The sequence below is a fragment of the Trichoplusia ni genome, chromosome 11 (genome assembly GCF_003590095.1).
Source record: "Trichoplusia ni isolate ovarian cell line Hi5 chromosome 11, tn1, whole genome shotgun sequence".
In the NCBI taxonomy this organism is placed as follows: Eukaryota; Metazoa; Arthropoda; class Insecta; order Lepidoptera; family Noctuidae; genus Trichoplusia; species Trichoplusia ni.
The window spans coordinates 7,610,186-7,633,569 of record NC_039488.1 but is presented as its reverse complement, the minus strand read 5'-3'; the positions used below and the strand labels follow the sequence as shown (position 1 = coordinate 7,633,569).

The 23,384-nt window shown below is 37.5% G+C and overlaps 1 protein-coding gene across 1 annotated transcript in view; it reads right to left on the bottom strand.

Annotated features, from left to right (window-relative positions):
• LOC113498795 (RNA-binding protein 26) overlaps nt 1–23,384 on the bottom strand; it is a 45,185-nt gene that overhangs the window by 2,220 nt on the left and 19,581 nt on the right. The window contains exons 14-24 of the mRNA XM_026878940.1: nt 23,217–23,350; nt 22,448–22,579; nt 11,016–11,171; nt 10,622–10,781; nt 9,961–10,079; nt 9,192–9,233; nt 3,220–3,300; nt 2,588–2,691; nt 1,219–1,372; nt 468–596; nt 9–133 (exon numbers count right to left, since the gene is read on the bottom strand). Coding sequence (XP_026734741.1) covers nt 9–133; nt 468–596; nt 1,219–1,372; nt 2,588–2,691; nt 3,220–3,300; nt 9,192–9,233; nt 9,961–10,079; nt 10,622–10,781; nt 11,016–11,171; nt 22,448–22,579; nt 23,217–23,350 — 1,336 coding nt within the window. The remainder of the gene's footprint in view (nt 1–8; nt 134–467; nt 597–1,218; nt 1,373–2,587; nt 2,692–3,219; nt 3,301–9,191; nt 9,234–9,960; nt 10,080–10,621; nt 10,782–11,015; nt 11,172–22,447; nt 22,580–23,216; nt 23,351–23,384) is intronic.

The window sequence follows — 23,384 nt, the reverse complement described above, 5'->3', positions numbered from 1 at the left end:
CCCCCGACTTAACAAAAAATAATGGTGTCCTCACCTCGTCCTTAGTTTCTAGTTCCCCGTTGCGCGCGGGGCGAGCGTCGGGCGCCCGGCTCGCGTTGTTCGTGCTCGCGCTCGTGTTCGCCGTCCACGTTATCTGGTAACAAACATTATATATTCATTTATGTTCTAATTTATGACATGACGTACTTCATTGGTAACTTCTGAGTCTGTGTCAGCAGATTTATTTTTTTAGTTTAAGTAAAAACGACTCCCACAGCAAAGAATTCAATCCTTGTGTCGCGGGGGGTTTTACAAACATACAAATTACGTGCACTAAGAGACACCCAGACTCAGAACAAGCATTCGTGGATCAAACAAATGCTTGTCCTACGCGGGGATTTAACCCGCGACACGTCGCGCTCAGTGGGTTTGGTGTGGGGACCTCAACCACTCTATCCAAAAGAACTTGTCTGTTTATTAGGACTTACCGAGAGCGTCCTGTCGTTGTAATGCTTCCCGTTGGCGGCGGCGTGTTCGGCGTGCTGGCGCGACTTGTACTGCAGAACCAACTGAGGGACAGACAGCTCTACTTCCTTGCTGATCACCTCTCCATATTGCTGTAGGAAGATATTTACGGTGTTATGGTATCGAATATTTAAAGAATGAAAGAGGAAAAAATGCTTCTTGTTATGTATTTGTCACTGAGAAGAATGACTATCGGATTGATTTTGACTATAACTTTTATTTCAGCCAGTTGAGAATGCAACAAAGCATTCCTATCAATATGAAATATGATTTTTTGTGTACATACGCGGTAGATCTGAGATTCGGCCGTCTATTTGTCATACCCATTATTTATTTGTTCGCTAATGGCCATCAACGTTTTACACAAAATTTAAAAAGAATCGGTCGAACCGTTTCGGAAAGTTGGATTTCGTACACCGTGACTCGAGAATTTAATATATTAGGGTCTAAACAGACGGACCGCATTTCAACTGCAATCCAACTGCAAATTTGCAGTTCGGATGCAGTTTGAATGCAGTTGACACGACTGCAATAGAACTGCAAACCAACTGTGCGGTCCAATTGCAGTCGGCGTGCAGTCGTGTGACGGTTGCTGTAACGGTTGGTTTGTCAACTGTATTCAAACTGCATCCGAACTGCAAATTTGCAGTTGAATTGCAGTTGAAATGCGGTCCCTTTGTTTAGACCCTTAGAGATAAAAGTACATATACTCACAGAAAAATGTGCAACCAGAGCATCGAGCTCGTCGGCTTCGAAGCCGGATATGAGCAGCGCCCTCGGTCTGTGGTCCACCGACTGGTTGACGCTGAACATCTTGGTGGCGATGCCGCCGCGCGTGAAGCGGGTCGGCGTGTTGAACCGCCCGCCCCTGGGAGAGATACAACTGGTGTTACGTCAGTATATTGTAATAGAATATATTAGATATATGCACTGTTAAATATAACTACTTTTACGGATTTTACAGCGGTTTAATTTTAGATTTTAGTTCCCGAAAATTAAACAGCGGCGAAATCCCTAAAAGTAGTTATACTTCAATGTCTAACATTCGCGTAAATCTATGAAACCACATAGGCTATTAATGCTTCCTCTCTCTTAAGTTATTGCTGTGCCCGATAGGGTCCATAATTGTTCTGTATCATTATATTTTTAAAACCATCATGAATATTATGGAACGCAATAAATCATTGAGTATTGTCTATTGAGAAATCAAGTCTGGTGTATAAACGGTAATTTTTTAATGACCGAATATTTTTTTCTGAATCTTGATACAGGAAAATACAAAGTACATTTTTTAACAACAACTCTTTAGCGTGACTTGACTTAAAATAACGAAGGCATGGAAGCTCCACAGCACGTCTTGCGATGGACGGACACTCTAATCTTTAATAAAAACTGGTAGATACCCATCACATTTCAGATTAAAGTTCTCAACAAGGCCTCTACATGTTGGACCTGGGTCCCCGTGTACGCCTTTAAAAAGGACCGAGTCTCTTCACATGAAGTTATCCCGTGACAGAAAAGAGACACATAATATCATACTTTCCACTTTCACTGATATTGCATCGTTAAAAAAGGTAGATTGAATACCAGGCCACACTTCGTTTACAGATGAATATGACCGGGCTATGATCGACAGCACTGAGAATAATCTTTGGAATAAAATATAAGCAGTATAAATACAAAAATACCTCTCACCTAAGTCTCCGTTTCACGATACGATAGCTTGTAAATTTAAGGTTACAAGGTAAATTTATGTAGAAACTCATTTCATATAATTATTGAAGAATTTTATAAACATAGTTTTATTGAGACCGCTTCGTCTATAGCGGTTGCGATGAAAATATGTCTGTAACTGACACTCTACCTCAAATCAAAGCAACTTTATATAATGAAGAGGAAAGAGAAAAACCAATTGAAGAATTTTGAATAAGAAAATCTTTAAAACACCTCATTAGAAATCATTAAAATTATGCTCATCACACAAACATTTGTCCTGGGTGGGAATCGAACCCGACCTCCGGTATAGCAGTAAGGGTCACTAACCACTAGACCAACAGGCCAGTCAATATAAGTATATAGTTACCTTGCATGCGGTCTTCTCATCATGTTGTGCGATGGGAACTGTATCGCCATCTGTCGGCGGAGCTCGGCAATCTTCTTCGTCAGCTCCGTTACGTCTTGGCCTTCCTGCATCGATAGAATATATATTTATTAGTATTATGATTTAAGTCTATTGTGAATAACGGTGTGAAGTAAATATTAAAGAAACTAGTTATTAAAATAAGAAAACAATAAGTCACCCTTATATACGTTAGTGAAACGTAAGTTTAAATAGAGGAAGAAATAAATTGGAATCCCGACATAACCTACCACAAATATGGTCGGGTGTTCAAAATATAAGGTTTTAAACTTGCTTTCGTGTTTTTGGTATCAAAGTTCTCATCGAGACTAATGATACGGCTCCTATGGCCACCTTCCAGCTTCAGCATCAGATCAGATCCGTATCATAAAAATATTGCTTAATCACGCAATATAGCTCAAAATGTTACATGCATTATAATACAAAACTTCAGCTTAATCGAAAACCGGGTATTAAATTATATTATAGTCAAAGAGTTTTGGTGATGGTGTCGATTTGATGACAAGAGACTTGATGATGATGATGATGATGATGATGATGATGATTATGTAGACTACATCAGAAACTTCACCAACCTGCTGTTTCGTAAACAGATCCAGTTCAGCATCGAGGATCTCCTTCTGCGCCTCCTCCTTGGTCTTGGGTTTCTTTGCCTGCTAACAAGAGCAATTGAAACACAATTAACGCTATGTACAAAGCTATTTTAAAAGTTTAATGATATGTAATATATGTTTGTATGTATGTAAAGCCAACCAGACGAGATTAAAAACGTAAACAAGCGGACCGTTACTGAGTTACATTGCAATAGCGAGAGATTATTATCCCTGTCCTTATTACTCGTACGCGCATGTATGGCGTGAGTTCGTCGATGACAGCTGTCGTTATGTGTTTCGTGGTACAAGAAAGCAGTCAGTACGGCAGTTGTCAACATTTGGTCAGCCATGTTGTGAACAATTTCATTCCTTCATTTTTGTCAAAATTCGAACTTTATAATAGTTTATTTAAATGAAAATGTTATGAACCCCTGAAAATTTGTTTACATTCTTTATCTCGTCTCGTTAGTGGATTCCAGTTTCTGAAAGGATCCAATAGCGGGAGATGCAGTGGAATTCGAAACTTTGTGGTAACTATCATCGGGACCTTTCGTAATTATATAATTACTGTTTAAACACACATATTTATCGGGATCATACGACTAGTTTCACACTCAACCAGAGTCTTTAATCATGAGCTGACGTGGCGGTGGGCAAACGGTCACAAATTTGATGAGACAAATTTATTTTTCTTTAGCCTAGAGACTGAGGCAGTCAAACTGCCGGCAGCCGGATAGGCATCATCACATGTCTTCAAACCCATTTTAGGTTAAGCGGAAACTATCAGACTTCTACTGACTAAACCCCACCCATGTTCCTTCCTTTGCCCTTCATGTACGGGAGCCACGGTAACCTTTTCGGACAATTCCGCTGTCAAGGAAGGCAGAGAAAGACCGCAATCAGTTTCTTTACAATTACCGTTTCAAAAAACATCATAAATAACCGCTTATAGTGATCCTTTCGAAAACTGGAATGAACGTTAGTTACAATAACTTGTATTTTTTGCATATTAACAATATATCTATGAATTAATCTGTCATAAACAAATATGAAAATTATGTACTTTTGGGCTAATACATTCCCATGTGTGAAACCATATAGTATTAATTTACAAAACACACTTTATATATATAGTTAGTTTTTACAGACATAGAGAATGAAGCCAGAATTAATATAGAGTATGTATAAAAAACCCTGTCCGCTTTAAGGACATCTAATATATAAAATTCCCGTGTCACGATGTTAGTTACCGTACTCCTCCGAAACGGCTTAACCGATTTTTACCAAATTTTGTATACATATTGGGTAGGTCTGAGAATAGAACAACATCTATTTTTCATACCCCTAAGTGTTAAGGGTTGCTCACACTAAAAAAAAATATTTTATTTTTTGGACGAATTTTTTTGTTTTATTTTTTTATAATGTGGCACTAAAAAATACATACGACTAGAAAAAAAATCGGCAAAACAACGTTTGTTGGGTCAGCTAGTAATATATAAGTGACTTGCGAGACGGGATAAAAACAACTAGCTCTTCATAATATAACACAGCATTAACGACATATATTACATTGAATTTTAAGAATTTTCCCTAGTACAAGTTACATTTTTTTATTTTTTCTTTTAAAACTCTGAAACTCTTATTATTATTTCGTATTGTTAATATTAACGTTTTTAACTGAAGAAATATTAAAAACTATTTATACTCATTCAAAATCCCAATAAATACTTATATGGTCTATAACAAGATCAAAAATACGCTATGCGCACAACCCTTAAATTAATACAACTTACGAGTCAAAATAAAAGCTCATTTAAATAATCTTTTGATTTTAATCAATTTGTTATTTACATACAAGTGACGTTCACAACCATAAATAATGTGAAATTATCGGTTAATATTAGTAACGCAGTTGGCCTTGGCCTATGTGGCATAATAAGCATTTGTATGACTATGAAAAACATTGTTAAATATTGCGATATTATGTTCCGTTTGGACAGACAAACCGCGTAAACGGTTTTGTGGGGCATAGGTAGGTGTCCTTTGTTCATGTAAATTGTGTGTTTGTGAAACACCCCGCGACACAAGGACTAAATCTCTTAGTGCGGGAGTCGTTTTAAAAAAAAGAAAATAAAGAAGGTATTAAGATACCATGTAAAAACGTATTTTGATAGTAACTGTCGTGAGAATGATTCATTATTAAATGATGTAACGGTTTACTCACGCGTATTTATCGGGGTAGCCCGACTAGTTTCGGACCCAACCGGAGTCCTTATACATGAGCAGACGCGGCGGGATCGCGAGTCGAACAGCTGTTCGTGATTAAGGACTCCGGTTGGGTCCGAAACTAGTCGGGCTACCCCGATAAATACGGGTGAGTAAACCGTTACATCATTTCATAATGTAAAAACGTGATTGTTACACTTAATAAATAATAATAAATGAGCCAAAAATGCTTGTTCAATGTGTATAATGTGTCTTTGTGCACGTGATTTGAATAACCCCACTGTATAGAAGTAATTCATATTCAGTGCAAAAATTTCCGGTTTAGTGTGAAGGTCTCAAATCTAGCTGTATTAATAATATTAAAAATCCACTACAGAGTTCTAATCAAACTAATAATTACGTGGATTCTAAACTGTAAGTTTAAAGATAATAATAATAAATGCGGACAACATCACATACATTGTTCTGAACCCAAAGTAAGTTGCTAAAGCACTTGTGTTATGGAATTCAGATACAACGAAGGTACCACATACACCCAGACCCGAGACAATGTAGAAATGTGATTTTTTACATTGACCCGACCGGGGACCGAACCCGGGACCTCAGAGCTAGCGGCACCTTGAAAGATGTACTAACTATTGTACTTTCAAGATACAGATTAAGTGATAGCTAATTATTAGAAACAATCGTATACTTTTTGTACATTAACAAACTCATAGTCCAGTCTTACCAACATCAACGTGTTAAAAATTAATATTATTGCAATTGTCGAAGCGATATTTTTGATTTGGTCAAATTTGTTTTGCTTTTGTATCGACAGAGTAAAACACAGTAAACTTTCCTTGAATTATTTATTTTTCTCTTCTAGATCCACTGTCTAAATACACGTTGTAAAAGAGTAACTAGTTATGGAGTTTCTTGCCGGTTCTTCGCCATAGGAATGTTATTTTTGTTTTTTTATTTTTATGCATAATAATAGTATTTTCCTCAAACATAAATTGATCGAATGAATGGAACAAACGCATGACGTCACGATTGATCAATCATTACTTCAACCCCCTCTCTTATTCTTTAAAGCTGTTTTTCTTTCTACCAGTCTAACAAAGGGGTATCGTGTTGCCCAGGTAACTGGGTTGAGGAGGTCAGATAGGCAGTCGCTCCTTGTAAAACACTGGTACTCAGCTGAAACCGGTTAGACTGGTAGCCGACCCCAACATAGTTGGGAAAAGGCTAGGGTGGTAATGACTTGAACCGATATTGGCTGGTACTCTGGACTATTTCTACTTGTATCTACACAAACGGAAAGTTTCAAATATAGTTAATAATTACATAGTTTTAGCTACTGCAAAACGGGGTGAATAGAGAAGTGTATATTGGGGTTAAAAATACTTAAAGACAAATTCTTTGATTACATGATTGATAAATCTTCATATGAACATTTTATTTTGTCTTGGAAAATGTCTGAATCTTTATAAAAACTGTCCTTTCACCACGAAAATGTCTCTATTCGCCCGTTTTAGTGTTATGAGTAATAAAATGTGTTGCGTTACGCATGCGTGATACTTACTAACTTTAATGTACTACTTTAATAGCACTGTTTTAAGAACGGGGAAAACTATTTTAATGTAAAATAGTTCCTTCATATCAAAATCAATGATCAGATAAAAGATCTAGTTATTCCGCTCCCGATTCTGTTGTATACAATGGCCGATGAATAAATAGAAATTGGATTGAATTGGCACTATTCTAACTCTCCCAAGCATTTTTCCAACACAATGATTGGGAATTCGGTACGGTGCGGAACACTCACTGTCAATACAATGAATTTCCAATTTATTCAGGCCCTGGTGCACGTTTAAGCCGCCCTTAGACCTCTAGACATGATTTCTGCCGACCGTATTTTACAAGTGTAAGTCCATGGATTCCAAACCTTTAGTGCGAGCCAGGATATGAAGGTAAGTTTTTGCACCTTTGGTTTGGCAATCCAACGTTCATACCAACTAGACTATGTCAGCTATGTCTAGAATTAGTAACAACATAATTTTAATGAAAATGAAGTTATTTCAATTCGTTGATAGCTTCCAATGGGGGTGCCAACAAAAAAATGCTTTTGTGTATTTATGACAACCATGGCGTAATGAAGAGTGTAAAACAAGATGCACCAACATTCACATTGCATATAAATATAGATTTTAAGGCGTTTATTTTAAGAGTCAAATTGTATTGTAGTTATCACATAAAATTATAAAGTGAGTTTTCAATATTTTTTAGATACTTGGCAGACAAAGGGCTTTATCGGAAAATAGTTGAACTGAATTGACAATAAGTTTGAACTTGTACACCAGTTCGTCATCGGCTGACAAACCTCGAATCTTAAAGTTTGAAAGGTTGTGAAATATTCATCATTATTATATTAGATTTTCTTCAAGTTAAACTAAATGGCAAACGGTTTAATCTGTATGGCGTGAAAGCCATTCGCGACTTCCAGTAGTTAACTCGACTTAACGCGTAAAAAAAATATAACATCACATTCGTTACTATAAAAAATATTAGAAATCAATCTCACCCCATGAAATACTAGGCTGAGTTATCTAAAAATAACCAAGTGTAAACCTCTTAGATGCCCCAGAAGGAGAAAACGGGAAGAGTTTGACTCCTATTCAGAAAAATGGCTTCTGTTAGCCCATGACAGAGATATAAAGAAGAAAGGAAGGAAATCCTTAGCCTTGCAGTGGGATACTATTGGTTAATACTAATGGTAACAACTATAAATGGACTAACTTCTTTTGGTAATCGACATAAGGAATTAGGAGGTTCTCAATTCACACGACAGACAAGACGACCAAAAGGGAGACGGTGACCTCAACCACTTGGTTATCCAGTCATCACGCCAAACCCACTGAGCGCGTCTTTTCAGTGGCGAGATCCCAGCGTAGGACAAGCATTTGTGTGATTCACGAATACTTGTTCTGAGTCGAGATGTCTTTGTACATGTGATTTGTATGTTTGTGAACCCCCGCGACACAAGGATTGAATTGATTACAGCGGGACCCGTCTTTTTTTTAATCGTCTCGTAGAGAGTCGTGAATAGAAGTAAAAAACATCGGATCTTCATCAAAACAAGGATATAAGGGACTTTGAATTAATGGCGCCACCAGGGGCATAAGGTGGCGCCACCACAAGTACTAAAACGAAGCAAAAGTAATAGTTCTTTAAGACCTGAATGTATCTCTTATAAACCCACAAAACTCGGAAAATAAACATTTTTCTCATATTAAATGATACAATGGTTTACTCATGCGTATTTGTCACGGATCGCCCGACTAGTTTCGGACCTAACCGGAGTCCTTAATCATGAGTTGACGCGGTTTAGACTCAGGACCCCGCGTAACTAGTCGAACAATCCCGATTCATGCGCGTGAATGAACCGTTGCATCATTTAATAATGAATCATTTTCACGATAGTTACTAAAGAAACTGTACGTATCTTTAATAAACCCACACAACTCGGATTATAGAAGTTTTTCTCCTAAGCCAGACAAGAAAAAAAGTCTAGATTTTTACAATAATGAATGATTCTCACGATAAATCTATCTTTAATAAACCCACACATCTAGGACAGAAGTTTTTCTCCTAACGCAGGCAAGAAAAAAGTCTAGATTTTTACAATGTTTACACAATAAACGCCTTAAAAAGAACCACACCATGCGAAACGCAACGCTCTGTACCTGCAGATGTAGCCGAGACATGTTTCTGGCGACCGACTCGTCCTGTCATACCGTAATAAGCGTTTAATATCATATTTTTTTATACAATAAAAGCCTATTTGTCCCACTGCTGGGTATAGGCCTCTTTTTGAAGGTTTGAGTGTGTATCACAACATCGCCATTCATTATAATATAAATAAAAAAACAGTATTATTTTTTTTGTATAAAAATCAATCTACTATTTGGCAAAAATTTGAATCCTATATTGACCTTACACTAATACAATATTGAATACAAACAAAATAGTTAAAAAAAACGTAGAAATCTATACTAAATCATCACCTACATTTTGTTTTCAGATAATTTATGACAATTCCTCTTCACATCACACAATATAAAGCTAATTTAGACAATGAGAGAAGTATATAAGGTGCAATGATATCGTGTCGCGTTTTCGATCCCCGTGTAGGACTACCATTTGTGGGATTAACGAATGCTTGTCCTGATTCTAGCTGTCTCTTCGTATATGACTTGAATTTTTGCTCTACAAGAATTAAATAGATTAATGCGGAATACATTTTTTATGTAATTTGCACGATAATTCTCGCATTGTCTAAATAAGCGTTTAGTTATTTTTTATTATAAGGGTTTTTTTATAGCAAAACAACAGCTAGTTCGATATTACGTATATTATATTCGGTCTTAAGATCTATTGTAAAAATTTAGCTGTTCATTCAAAAATAACCCTTTATATAGTCAAACGGACAGACAAACATGTATATAGACATACCTGCATCTGTTTTAGGGTACCGTTGTACGCGACCAACTCCTTTCTTAGTTTCTCGATGCCTTCTTGTGCTGAATTGATAGCTTCTAATAAGGCAGCTCGTTGGGCCCCTGTAACGTTACCTGAAAGAAACAAATAATAGAAAGTAATTAAAAATGACTCGTAAATTATGAATGAGAATCGCGAAACTGTAGGGTTCCGTAAAACTAAAAAGATAAAATTGCAGGCCAAATTGGACATTCATCAAATTTATGACCGTAACAACCGCTGCTCATAGTCAAAACAGACTTCCAAGTCGATCGATCACATTTTAAGCTACGCTCGACACGGTCGGTCCGTAGATGGGTGACCATCTTTGTTATAACGAAATCCTTCGTGATTCGGAAGACACGTTAAATAGTGGGTCCCGACTATTATTCAGACATCTTTAACAGTCGTTACAGGTAGTCGGAAGCTAGAAAATCTGACAACCAGTCTAACAAAGGGGTATCGTGTTGCCCAGGTAACTGGGTTGAGGAGGTCAGATAGGCAGTCGCTCCTTGTAAAACACTGGTACTTAGCTGAATCCGGTTAGACTGGAAGCGGACCCCAACATAGTTGGGGAAAGCCTAGGAAGATGTTCTGTTGAGTACACTTGTGCTATAAGTACGTAGTGGGTGCTCACCGCTCTCCAGCCGCTGTATGAGCAGCAGCTGTTGCTGCAGCTGCGTGTGCAGCAGCGCCTGCGCCCGCTTGTGCATTTCCATCACTTGTTTGCTCTTCGCTATCGAAGGCTTCGCCGCTTCCTTCTTCGGCTCCACGCCGTTAGCCAGTTCTTTCTCTTGCTGTAAACATAAATTACTATTAGATTAAACTTCATAACACGGTTTACTCACGCGTAATACCTGAGTCCTTAATCATGAGCAGACGCGGCGGGATAGTTCGTCTCGCTCGCCCGCCGCGTATGCGCATGATTAAGGATTCCGGTTGGGTCCGAAACTAGTCGGGCGATACCGATAAATACGCGTGAGTAAACCGTTACATCATTTAATAAGGAATGTAAAATGTTCATTATTTACCTTTTCCTGCAACTGCTTCGCATTATTATCAGCTGTCGCCTTGATATTGTCTCGGTTGATCAACACTTTATTATGTGACATCGGATGTTGCGAGTTCTGTCTGTCGGCCTGCTTGTTAGCTTGCTGGCCGCCAGGCGCCATGTTTTCTTGTTTATTCTGAAAATAAAAACATGAATAAATATACTAGAGTAATGCATGTCAATACTCAGGCCTTTTTTTGACTCAACAAGGAATTATAATCCCTTTGGAGTACTTTGGACCATGCCAGTCAAGGCAAAAATAACTTATCGCGATTTTGTAAATAGACCTTGTTGCCAGCGGGCCCGCCCGCTACATGATCAAAAATGATCATACGGGATTACAGAATCCTACAATCCTGAGGGGATAAAAATCGTTAGAAAATAATTGTGTACCAAATTTTGTCTAACGTATTTGGACGAACTTGGTAAACAGTTAGTGTTTTTTGTGAGAAAGAGATACAAGCATCCATATCTACAAACTTTCGCGTTTATAATATTAATCTATACTTATATATAAAGCTGAAGAGTTTGTTTGTTTGAACGCGCTAATTTCAGGAACTGGTCCAAATTGAAAAAATATTTTTGTGTTGAATAGACCATTCATCGAGGAAGGTTATAGGCTATATAGTATATACCATCACGCTGCGACTAAAAGGAGCGAAGATACAATGGAAAATGTGAAAAAAACCGGGCAGGCATAACTCATAACTTATATCTTCTAACCACGCGGACGAAGTCGCGGGCAACAGCTAGTTCAGGATATATGTAAAAGTATTATAAATTATAATCCGATATTAAAAACGCTTTTAGTTACAAAATTAGTAGATAATTTGTTCTCATGGGATCATTTTCTATATTGTAACGTTGTACGTTTTTATGCTCTAATTTCTTCGAATCTATAGATACTTACGAGTGTATCGAGTTGAAATTCTATAAAACATTCGTCTTTATATTGGAACGCGCCGCACGCCCGAACTCACGTCTCGGAAACCGGTTCCGTTGGCCGAACCCCTTCCACCGTTCAAACTGCGAGCGACGCGTCACGCGAGTCACCGATGCCAGTGCGACCGGGGAAAGGATTATTACCGACCTACCGCGAACAGCTGAGCGCGTACTCTCGAGTTCTATTTTTTCACAGTGAGGCCCTAATACCGGCCACTTAAAATATAAAACTTTAAATATATCTACTAATTAAATTCAGTGAACCCCATATCGGGTGAGTGTTGCAAAACGTTTACAAATAATCGCTAGATTTAAGTAATGCATGACTTGCTAAAATTATCATTGTGCTACGATTAATTGCTTTTAATACTTTCACCATCATAGTGTTGCAAACCTTTAGTAGATATTTAAACTGTTATCTGTCGTGTTCTAAAATGTAATTGACCTATAGTTTTAAATATTGTGTTTACCGACTTTACAATTTGCATTGACCTTTGGAACGGTTAACCTTGGCCGTGTCATGACGGTCAACCATTTTAAACTTACAACGACATTTTTATTATAGCACATCGTTCTCTTAAATTCGAAATCTAATAACACTGCTATTAATTTATTGCATAAGATGTATTAAGTATGAAACTACTCTCATATTAGCTGTTATTCATCTTACAATTAACAACGTCATGTAGTTTTGCTAGCTAATGTACCACGCTGCCTAGACTGCCCCATCTCGATAGCTACTTAGTGCTGAATCACCGCTTTCCATTTTAGTATGTTGTGTTGCTAACGGGATGCCGCAGTAACAGACTGGATTCGGTCAATTTCTAAAATTACCAATTACCGAATTCCAGGGTTCAAGTTCAAGTCCAAGTTTGAGTCTCCAGCTTCAAGCCTCAAGTTCCAGCTCAAGTACTTGTAAGCCACCGAGGCTGCGTTTTCTACTCTTCTTCTTCCTCTTCGTTCCTGCCTAATGTCCTTGACGCCGTCATCTATCGACCGTCAGGATTAGAAACGTTCCTGCCGAAGACCTTGCCTGCCCTTGAGTCTCCGTCGGTCAGCTGCTACCCGGGAAGGAGACCGCGGACCCCTACACATCCGGATACTGAGGCAGGATAGTGGTGTTTCTCTTGCGACCTTCAATTCCTCGCGTGCTCGATATTTTAAAACCACCCCCAGCTCAACCGACTATTTGTTTTTTTTAAGAATAAATTGTTAATCCAATTGTTACCATTTTTTTTTCTCACAAGCCTATCTGCCTAGAACCTACGTTACAGTGGCGCCCAGGAAGGTAGAATATCGAGCCGTGTTGAGTTTTTGTGAGCTTATCACTTTGTAGTATTTCTTGGTGTCGGCTTTCTTACAGTTGTGTTAAAATTAATCACAGGCTACCAATTGTGAATTTTTTGAGTACCTACCCTCATTATATTTTTATTGTATATTTTAATTTTTCACATATTGGTAGACTGCCTAACTACTGATTTTGCATTTATTTTTGTGTTGTCCTATTTTTTAATTTTGTTGTAACTGTGTATCGTGTTTTATACGTTTTGCAACACACATTCCGCGGCGTTTTTTTTATAAGATGTCTTATCCTATTAAGTTTCTGTCGCTACAAAAAGCTGAACTGGACTACGAGGTATCTGTTCGTGGTGGTACTGGTGGTGACTCCGTTAGCGAACTTAGGAAACAAATAGTTAAATTATCCTTAACATTACCCTCTGAGGACATCTTAGAGTCACATTTAGATCCAATTTCAGATTTGAAAGCGGTTAATGAGTCCTTGTTAAAATCTCACAATAATTTGGTATCGTTAAAATCCAAATTCGATAAAAACTTATTTTTTCGCACGGAAACCTTACTTCACCATATCTACCATCGCTTGAATCGGATTAATCACTCGACTTCCGATGTAGCAGAGACATACAAAGTATGTTGTACTAATTTTAACTCACAATATAAGGAGATAACTTCACTAAAACCAAAATCTCAAACTACCCACATTGCTAGTCCGACACAGGCGGTACCTGAACTGAGTAACGTGATTGTCACTTGTGAGCGCAAGATTCATTCCGAGTTAAGTAAATTAAAATACTCCGGAAAAACCTGCGTTAGAGCATTCATTCAAAAGGTGGATGAATTTATAGTAAGTAGGGGTATCCCTCAAGAAAATATTGTGTCGTACTTATTTGAAATTTTTACCGATGACGCTCTGCATTGGTATAGGTGTATTAAAAATGACACTAAAACTTGGGATGAGATCGTAGTTTTACTAAAGCAGGATTTTAGTCAAAACGACTACGACTATAGGTTGCTTGCCGAAATACGTGCTCGTACGCAGGGTGAACTAGAAAACATAACTATATATATTTCTATTATGCGTGGTATGTTTTCGAGACTGAGCAAATCTTTATCTGAAGAGGATCAGTTAGAGATCTTACTGCACAATATTAGGCCCTGTTATGCAAGTACTCTAGCGTCTTCATCTGATATCACTGATATTAGAAGCTTGCAGAAACTATGTAGGAATTATGAAAACATACAGTCTAGGCTTAAACAGTTTTGCGAACCTCCCAAGGTTACATCTGACACTTTAGCACCTGAGTTTGCCTATACAAAGTACGCTAGTTCTAAAAATTCTAGTTATAATAATTTTAATAATAAATTTAATAAACCTAACTACTCTAATAACTATAATTATAATAAACCTAAAACTACTTTTGAACCAAATAAATCATTTAACAATCATATACAAGTTAACGAAATAGGACAAGAGTCTGAGAACATGAATAAGCATAGATATTGTCCAAGGTGTAGATCTAATTCACACTCTTTAGGTTCATGTAAACAGCCACACTTTGTTATATGTTTCAAATGTGGGAAGAAAGGCGTTAAGTTTCCAGATTGTCCTAATTGCCAGACTGATCAAAAAAACTAAGTATCAAGGGTTGTAGTAAAGGTAATAATAGCACGAATTTTGATAAGACCGATTGGGATAATTGGCTTAGTACTATTTCTAAATTCTTTTCTTGCTATACCGTTTCTACAATCCATAACAATAATATAGACTTTACACGCCCTTACGTTTCAGTTAGCGTTAAAGGTAAAACTATTACTGGACTACTTGACACAGGTTCCGCCGTCACTATAATGGGAAACGACGCCCATAAGAGTTTTCTAGCTTCTACTACCACATCACAGTGTGTTATGAGACCCATAATTTGGACATGATCGTTTTCGGGCAGAAACCGACAGTCAACATGATTACAAAGGCAAGAGTAGAACTCCTGGGTGATAGTTTTGTTTAGTTTAGGAGATATTTCTTTTTAAAGTTTACGCTTTTTTTTGGCCGAAATTTAGAAATATAATTTTAGTAAAAAAAGTATCATAGATACAGAAGATTGTGAAAAGCCTTTTGATAGAGCTATTAAAGCCCATTCACCAAAGGCTTTGGTAATGCTGTACTACTTATGAACATGGAGATATTCATATTTTTCAAAAAAAATACATTATTTTTTTTCTACGGAACCCTATTGTATAAGCATCTGATTTTTATATCATTTTGAAGCCCTTTGTATATACTTCTTACACAAAAATAATTACTTGCTTATCTCGTGGGATCTCAGAGATATTTAAGAATAAAAAATTTATTCAGGGTTGTCACAATTATAAGCCGAAAACAAAAGCCGAAAATTCGAACTATTCTAAAAATATTATTTTTTATTTCCTGTTTAACTACCTATTTATGCCCATACGTATATTACTATATGGATTATATTAATTATTCTACACATTAAGCATAAGTCTCATAAGAGCAACAAAGTTTCTCCAAAAAAAATCGAAAATACTATTTCGGTTAAAAAAAGTCTATTTCTTTAAATTATTTTTAGACTAGAATAGAATATCATATTATTGGACGTAAAATTTTGCAATGATTTGTCCATTGTCATAATATTACTCTACCACCGTTTCACAAAGGCCCCGTGATTAAGGAGGAAAGAAATGGCGAAAGAAACTTCTCGAGCATCTTTTCAACTCTTTGCATATATCTAGTACAATTTTCCTTATATCTACTACAATTTTTTCGAGCATATCCATTTCATTTTTCCAACAGCCTTAGCTGAGATGGATAAGAGGTTGGAAAATTAAATTGCTGTCAAATCAAAAGAAAATTCTCAGTTGCAGCACAAAGTCTAGATTTCTGCCAGGCAATAAACTTAATTACAAGGGACTGATACAGTTCGTTACTTTTTTTGGAAGTACAGGTATCTATGTACTAATTTATTCTTCAAAGATATTATCTTCAGTAGAAAGAACAAGCACACTATCACGCTGCTGTTCTTCACTTTCCTCTTCTGTTACATCATGCTCTGTCAGCGCGGTATTCACTTGGAGGTCATCCACTGACACTGGTTTTAATAAACTTATAACAGTTGGCGGCAATGGTAGCCATTTTGGTCTTTTTTGTTTCTTTGGCTATAAATAATTGGATCCGATGACTCCAAAGCGCGATGGAAAAGGTCGCTCCTGTATGATATTTTCTATGCTTTTTATTGCCTATATTTAATTTAACTTCTTAACGTATTTTGCGAAAAAAATACCTTGGTTAATTAAACAAGATTAATTACGATTTTGTGAGAATGCCACATATATTTTGGATTTGATTGATAAGGTTTCAAAAAAAATAAATGAAATAATCTACGAAATCCATACAGATTAAGGGCCGAATTCATTTATTTTTTTTTTGACAAAAAAGTTTTGTGATAGCCCTGAAGGCCGAAAATTTCAAATACAACATAAAGATACATAACAGAGAGATCCCACGAGATAAGCAAGTAATTATTTTTGTGTAAGTAGTATATACAAAGGGCTTCAAAATGATATAAAAATCAGATGCTTATACAATAGGGTTCCGTAGAAAAAAAATAATGTATTTTTTTTGAAAAATATGAATATCTCCATGTTCATAAGTAGTACAGCATTACCAAAGCCTTTGGTGAATGGGCTTTAATAGCTCTATCAAAAGGCTTTTCACAATCTTCTGTATCTATGATACTTTTTTTACTAAAATTATATTTCTAAATTTCGGCCAAAAAAAAGCGTAAACTTTAAAAAGAAATATCTCCTAAACTAAACAAAACTATCACCCAGGAGTTCTACTCTTGCCTTTGTAATCATGTTGACTGTCGGTTTCTGCCCGAAAACGATCATGTCCAAATTATGGGTCTCATAACACACTGTGCACATGGAACATTAGCCAACCTTTAACATTCGCGGCAGCAGGTGGACAAAAACTTGCGTCTATAGGTTTTATTACATTACCTTTCACTTTTGAAAAACAGACTCATAATTTGGATGTACACATTATACCAGAAGTTAAAAATTCGTTAATTCTAGGCATGGACTTTTGGCGTAAGTTTGGTTTATTTCCTAGTTACTTAAACTCAATTTTATTCCTAAACCCATCAGAGGCTCAATTAGCTGAATTGGCATCAGAGAGATCGGAATACCTACAGTCTTATGTTCACCTGTCCGAAGACCAGAAAGTAACAGCAGATAATATCATCTCTCAATTCCGGGAAATTTCATACGAGGAACGAGGTCTAGGTCGTACTGCCTTAATAACACATTCCATTGACACTGGGGATGCTGCTCCCATTCGTCAAAGGTACTATAGAATGTCCCCGGAAAAGCAACGCATATTAGTGGAGCAACTTGATGAGATGCTAAAAGATGATGTAGTTGAGCCTGCTGAAAGCCCATGGTCATCCCCTGTACTACTAACACCTAAGAAGAATGGTGAGCTTAGGTTTTGCCTTGACAGTAGGAAATTAAATGCCGTCACTAAAAAAGATGCCTACAATTTGCCCTATATATCCGAGATACTCGACAACCTACGCGACGCCAAATACCTATCAAGTCTAGACCTGTCAAAAAGTTTTTGGCAAATTCTAATTAAGCAGGAAGACAGGTGTAAGACCGCGTTTTACATTCCGTCGCGAGGCACTTATCAATTTAAGTCTATGCCGTTCGGTCTCACTAACGCACCGGCTACCCAACAGCGCTTGGTAGATGCTTTGTTCTATGGACCGGAATTTGAGCATAGGGTCTTCGTCTTCATAGATGATATAATTATTGTCTCGTCTTCCTTTGAGCAACATATTTCTCTATTACTACTTGTGTTAAATAAACTAAAAACTGCGAATCTAACTATAAATCTAAAGAAAAGTCAGTTTTTCAGAGATAAACTGAAATATCTAGGTTATATAGTGGATGCTAACGGCTTACACGCTGACCCTGAAAAAGTAGAAGCTATTAAAAATTATCCTACCCCGACTAATAGGAAAGAAGTTCGTCGCTTCTTAGGCGCAGCTTCTTGGTACCGCAGGTTCATTCCCAACTTCAGTTCCTTGGCCTCACCATTGAACAAATTAACCTCACAAAGCAAGAAGGCTCCCCCATTTTTATGGTCTACGGAAGCTCACATTGCCTTTACTAAACTAAAGGACTGCTTAGTGTCCGCGTCTGTTCTTTCATGCCCAGATTATTCCCAACCCTTTCAAATTCACACCGACGCGAGTGACTACGGTATCGGTGCAGTTCTGACTCAGGACATAAAAGGCGAGGAAAGAGTCATAGCATACATGAGCAAGTCATTGTCCAAACAAGAACGCAACTATAGTGCAACAGAGCGCGAAGCCCTTGCAGTTCTTTTAGCAGTTGAACATTGGCGTTGCTATGTAGAAAATGGCCAAAAGCTAACGGTATTCACGGATCATTCTGCCCTTAAATGGTTTTTAAAACTAAATAATCCCACAGGTCGTTTGGCTCGCTGGGGTGTTCGACTGTCGGCATACAATTTAGAAATAAAACACCGTCGTGGTTCAGAAAATGTCGTACCTGATTTTCTATCGCGTTCAACTCCCGTATCAGCCATTGATAGTGACCATTCTACCAATAATGCTATACCCAAAACTTCAGATTCGTGGTATCTAAGTGTTTATAATGGTTGCTTAAATTCTCCAACTTCCTTTCTTGATTATCAGGTATCAGAAAATAAACTTTTTCGTTTTAAAAAGAGTCTTAATCCACTAACCAAAGAATTTGAATGGAAAGAAGTGGTACCTCTTGAGGATAGAAATAACATTATAATTAAAAATCACGCTGAGCCAATCTGTGGCCATCTTGGTATTTTTAAAACTTTTAAACGACTATCACTAAAATATTACTGGCCCGGTATGTATGCGGATGTGGTCAAAGCAGTAACTTCTTGCGACACTTGCATAGCCCACAAACACCAAAATCACGCAACGCTTGGACACATGGGTAAACCCAAATCTTGTTACAGACCTTTTCAGATGCTTAGTATTGATCTTGTTGGACCTCTACCGGTTACCAAGAAACAAAATTCTTACATATTTGTCGTAACCTGTTGTTTTTCAAAATACTGTTTGCTTTTCCCTATTAAACGAGCTAATGCTGACATAATCTCCAGAATTCTTGAAGATAACGTATTTTTGGTGCACGGTATCCCATTTACTATCATACTCGATAACGGCAAACAATTCGTTAGCGCTACTCTAAAGAACTTAATAGCTAAGTACAACATACCAAACTTACATTTTACACCGAAATACTCGCCTCACATAAATACCGTTGAAAGGTATAACAAAACTATAATGACTGCTCTGTCAACTTTCATAAATAACGATCAACGTACTTGGGATTTAATTATACCTAAAATCCAATTTGCTATTAACAGCTCCGTGAATGAAGTAACTGGTTTCACGCCTTCCTTTTTAGTATATGGTCGTGAACTGGTTAGTTGTGGTACTCATTACAGGGACTGTAAATTCGACAGCGATATCATATTTGAACCACGTGATTCGTATGCTGAAAATCTAGGTTATTTAGCTACTATCTTCAACAAAGTACAAGGAGCTCTTTTGCAAGCCCATACTAGAAACTGTCAGTCATTCAATTTACGAAGAAAACCTGCCGAATACAATTTAGGTGATATTGTCTGGAAGCGAACTTTCTACCAAAGCGACAAAGACAAATATTTTAATAAAAAATTAGCCCCTAAATTCATTAAATGTAAGGTAGTCAATAAAAAATCACCACTAGTTTATGAATTAGCTGAGATGTCTGGAAAATCTATCGGAGAATGGCATATTAAAGATCTGAAACAAATTAACTACAAAGAATGACAAAACTTAGCTACATATGGTACATTGCTTGGAACAACTGAAAACTAAAATATTTTAAATAATTTAATTTAAACTAAAACTACTTTTTACATAACTTATCCCTAAAATAAATAAAAATCTAAATCTAATGTCGCCTATCTAGTGCCTAAAATTGGGCTAAAATGGATTACTACCTTAACTATATACAATACAGATACAGTTACCTATACACTGCCACTACATATGAACCATTCCTTCTTTTTACTATTTCCTTATTTACACTGTTGGTCTACCCCAATTGTCTTACAAGACGATGGTCTACCCCATTCATGCTTCTATATTATTACTATCGGCCCTACATCCATAGTAAGAAAGCAATCTTGGTTCTACCCCAATGATTTCTTTTATTGGTATCATGGCCCTACACCATTGATAACTTATACACATCTTCCTACACATTACACTCTACACAGCGGTTTGCAACTGTTTAAATAAGCCTATGCAGGAGCGGCTGGTGACTCCAAAAGTAAGCCAAAACCACACACTTCCTATCTATATTAATATCTGCCATTTTATTTATCTATCATCCATTGGTTATATGTAGACTGCACTGCATAATAAACTCTCATAAGATCTACGTTCGGTTCGCGTGGGTGTTTTGCGTTATATGCAGAATACTCTGAATGATAGCGTGCGGAAGGCACAGGATCTAAAGTGTCAGCTGCTGATTAAAAGATGAATGAATAAAAGAGGATGGGTGAAAGGGATAGGAATGATAGTGTAGCGTGAACCAAATGCTTTCAGTAGCAGTAGCAGCGGATTTTCCCTAGGAAAAATCCTACCCTAAAGAGGGGGGTACTGTAACGTTGTACGTTTTTATGCTCTAATTTCTTCGAATCTATAGATACTTACGAGTGTATCGAGTTGAAATTCTATAAAACATTCGTCTTTATATTGGAACGCGCCGCACGCCCGAACTCACGTCTCGGAAACCGGTTCCGTTGGCCGAACCCCTTCCACCGTTCAAACTGCGAGCGACGCGTCACGCGAGTCACCGATGCCAGTGCGACCGGGGAAAGGATTATTACCGACCTACCGCGAACAGCTGAGCGCGTACTCTCGAGTTCTATTTTTTCACAGTGAGGCCCTAATACCGGCCACTTAAAATATAAAACTTTAAATATATCTACTAATTAAATTCAGTGAACCCCATATCGGGTGAGTGTTGCAAAACGTTTACAAATAATCGCTAGATTTAAGTAATGCATGACTTGCTAAAATTATCATTGTGCTACGATTAATTGCTTTTAATACTTTCACCATCATAGTGTTGCAAACCTTTAGTAGATATTTAAACTGTTATCTGTCGTGTTCTAAAATGTAATTGACCTATAGTTTTAAATATTGTGTTTACCGACTTTACAATTTGCATTGACCTTTGGAACGGTTAACCTTGGCCGTGTCATGACGGTCAACCATTTTAAACTTACAACGACATTTTTATTATAGCACATCGTTCTCTTAAATTCGAAATCTAATAACACTGCTATTAATTTATTGCATAAGATGTATTAAGTATGAAACTACTCTCATATTAGCTGTTATTCATCTTACAATTAACAACGTCATGTAGTTTTGCTAGCTAATGTACCACGCTGCCTAGACTGCCCCATCTCGATAGCTACTTAGTGCTGAATCACCGCTTTCCATTTTAGTATGTTGTGTTGCTAACGGGATGCCGCAGTAACAGACTGGATTCGGTCAATTTCTAAAATTACCAATTACCGAATTCCAGGGTTCAAGTTCAAGTCCAAGTTTGAGTCTCCAGCTTCAAGCCTCAAGTTCCAGCTCAAGTACTTGTAAGCCACCGAGGCTGCGTTTTCTACTCTTCTTCTTCCTCTTCGTTCCTGCCTAATGTCCTTGACGCCGTCATCTATCGACCGTCAGGATTAGAAACGTTCCTGCCGAAGACCTTGCCTGCCCTTGAGTCTCCGTCGGTCAGCTGCTACCCGGGAAGGAGACCGCGGACCCCTACACATCCGGATACTGAGGCAGGATAGTGGTGTTTCTCTTGCGACCTTCAATTCCTCGCGTGCTCGATATTTTAAAACCACCCCCAGCTCAACCGACTATTTGTTTTTTTTAAGAATAAATTGTTAATCCAATTGTTACCATTTTTTTTTCTCACAAGCCTATCTGCCTAGAACCTACGTTACAATATGTAGCGGTCGGGACCGCGTGCAACAGCTAGTAATAAGATATAGGTCTGTAAAAACATCCTTACCTCAGGGTTATGCCAGAAGACCTTGATAAATCTGTTGTTAAGGACCGCTTCCGTACTCTTATAAGCGACGTTGGCCTCGGTTGGATTGCTAAAAGTTATCAGAGCCGCTTCGGGGTCGCCGTCGTAACAAACCTGAAAAAATATAATGATATAGTATTCTAAAGCTCTCATATAACGTCATCTAGTCTCAAACTAAGCATGACTTGTATTATGAGTACTAGCTAACTGATAAAATTAGTTATATATTTCAAAATACATACATTATATAGATCAATTACATCCTGACTCAGAATAAATGTTCATGTTCATAATGCAAACATTTGACCTGAGTGGAAATCGAGCCTGTGACCTCTGGTATAGCAGTCAGGGCCACTTACCACTAGACCAACAGGCCCGTCAAGATTCAAAGCTGACACAAGCTTCCCAATCCCAATATTTAATGTCCAACAGAAAACTATGTTGCGATCGATCATAATTATTCTATTAATAAGTTGTGAAGACAAAGGTTGTGAGGAAACTTATTTATTACATGTTTCCCACTGCTGAGCAAAGGCCTGCCTCCCAACTTTCCATGTTTCCCTTAGTAAGTATATCGTAGTTCTCCATGCAGGAGGGAGAGGGGAGAAACTTGGATTGCAAATATTGAATTATGAAATAGCAAGCAGCGACTTAGGATGGTGATCAATACTCGAACCTTCCCTATGCGAGAAGAGGCCTGTGCCCAGCAGTGATATACCTACAAACTGATATTAAATAAATGATTATTTACCTGTATATTAACAATCTTGCCGAATTTACAAAAGTGATTGTTCAAATGCGTGATGTCGTTGAGTCCTCTCGGTACTTTCTTGACTTCTAAGGAGCAATTCGCCGCGTTAGCCGGCAGCGGAGGACGAGTAGAACCTAGAAACATGATATAGTATTAAATCATACATAA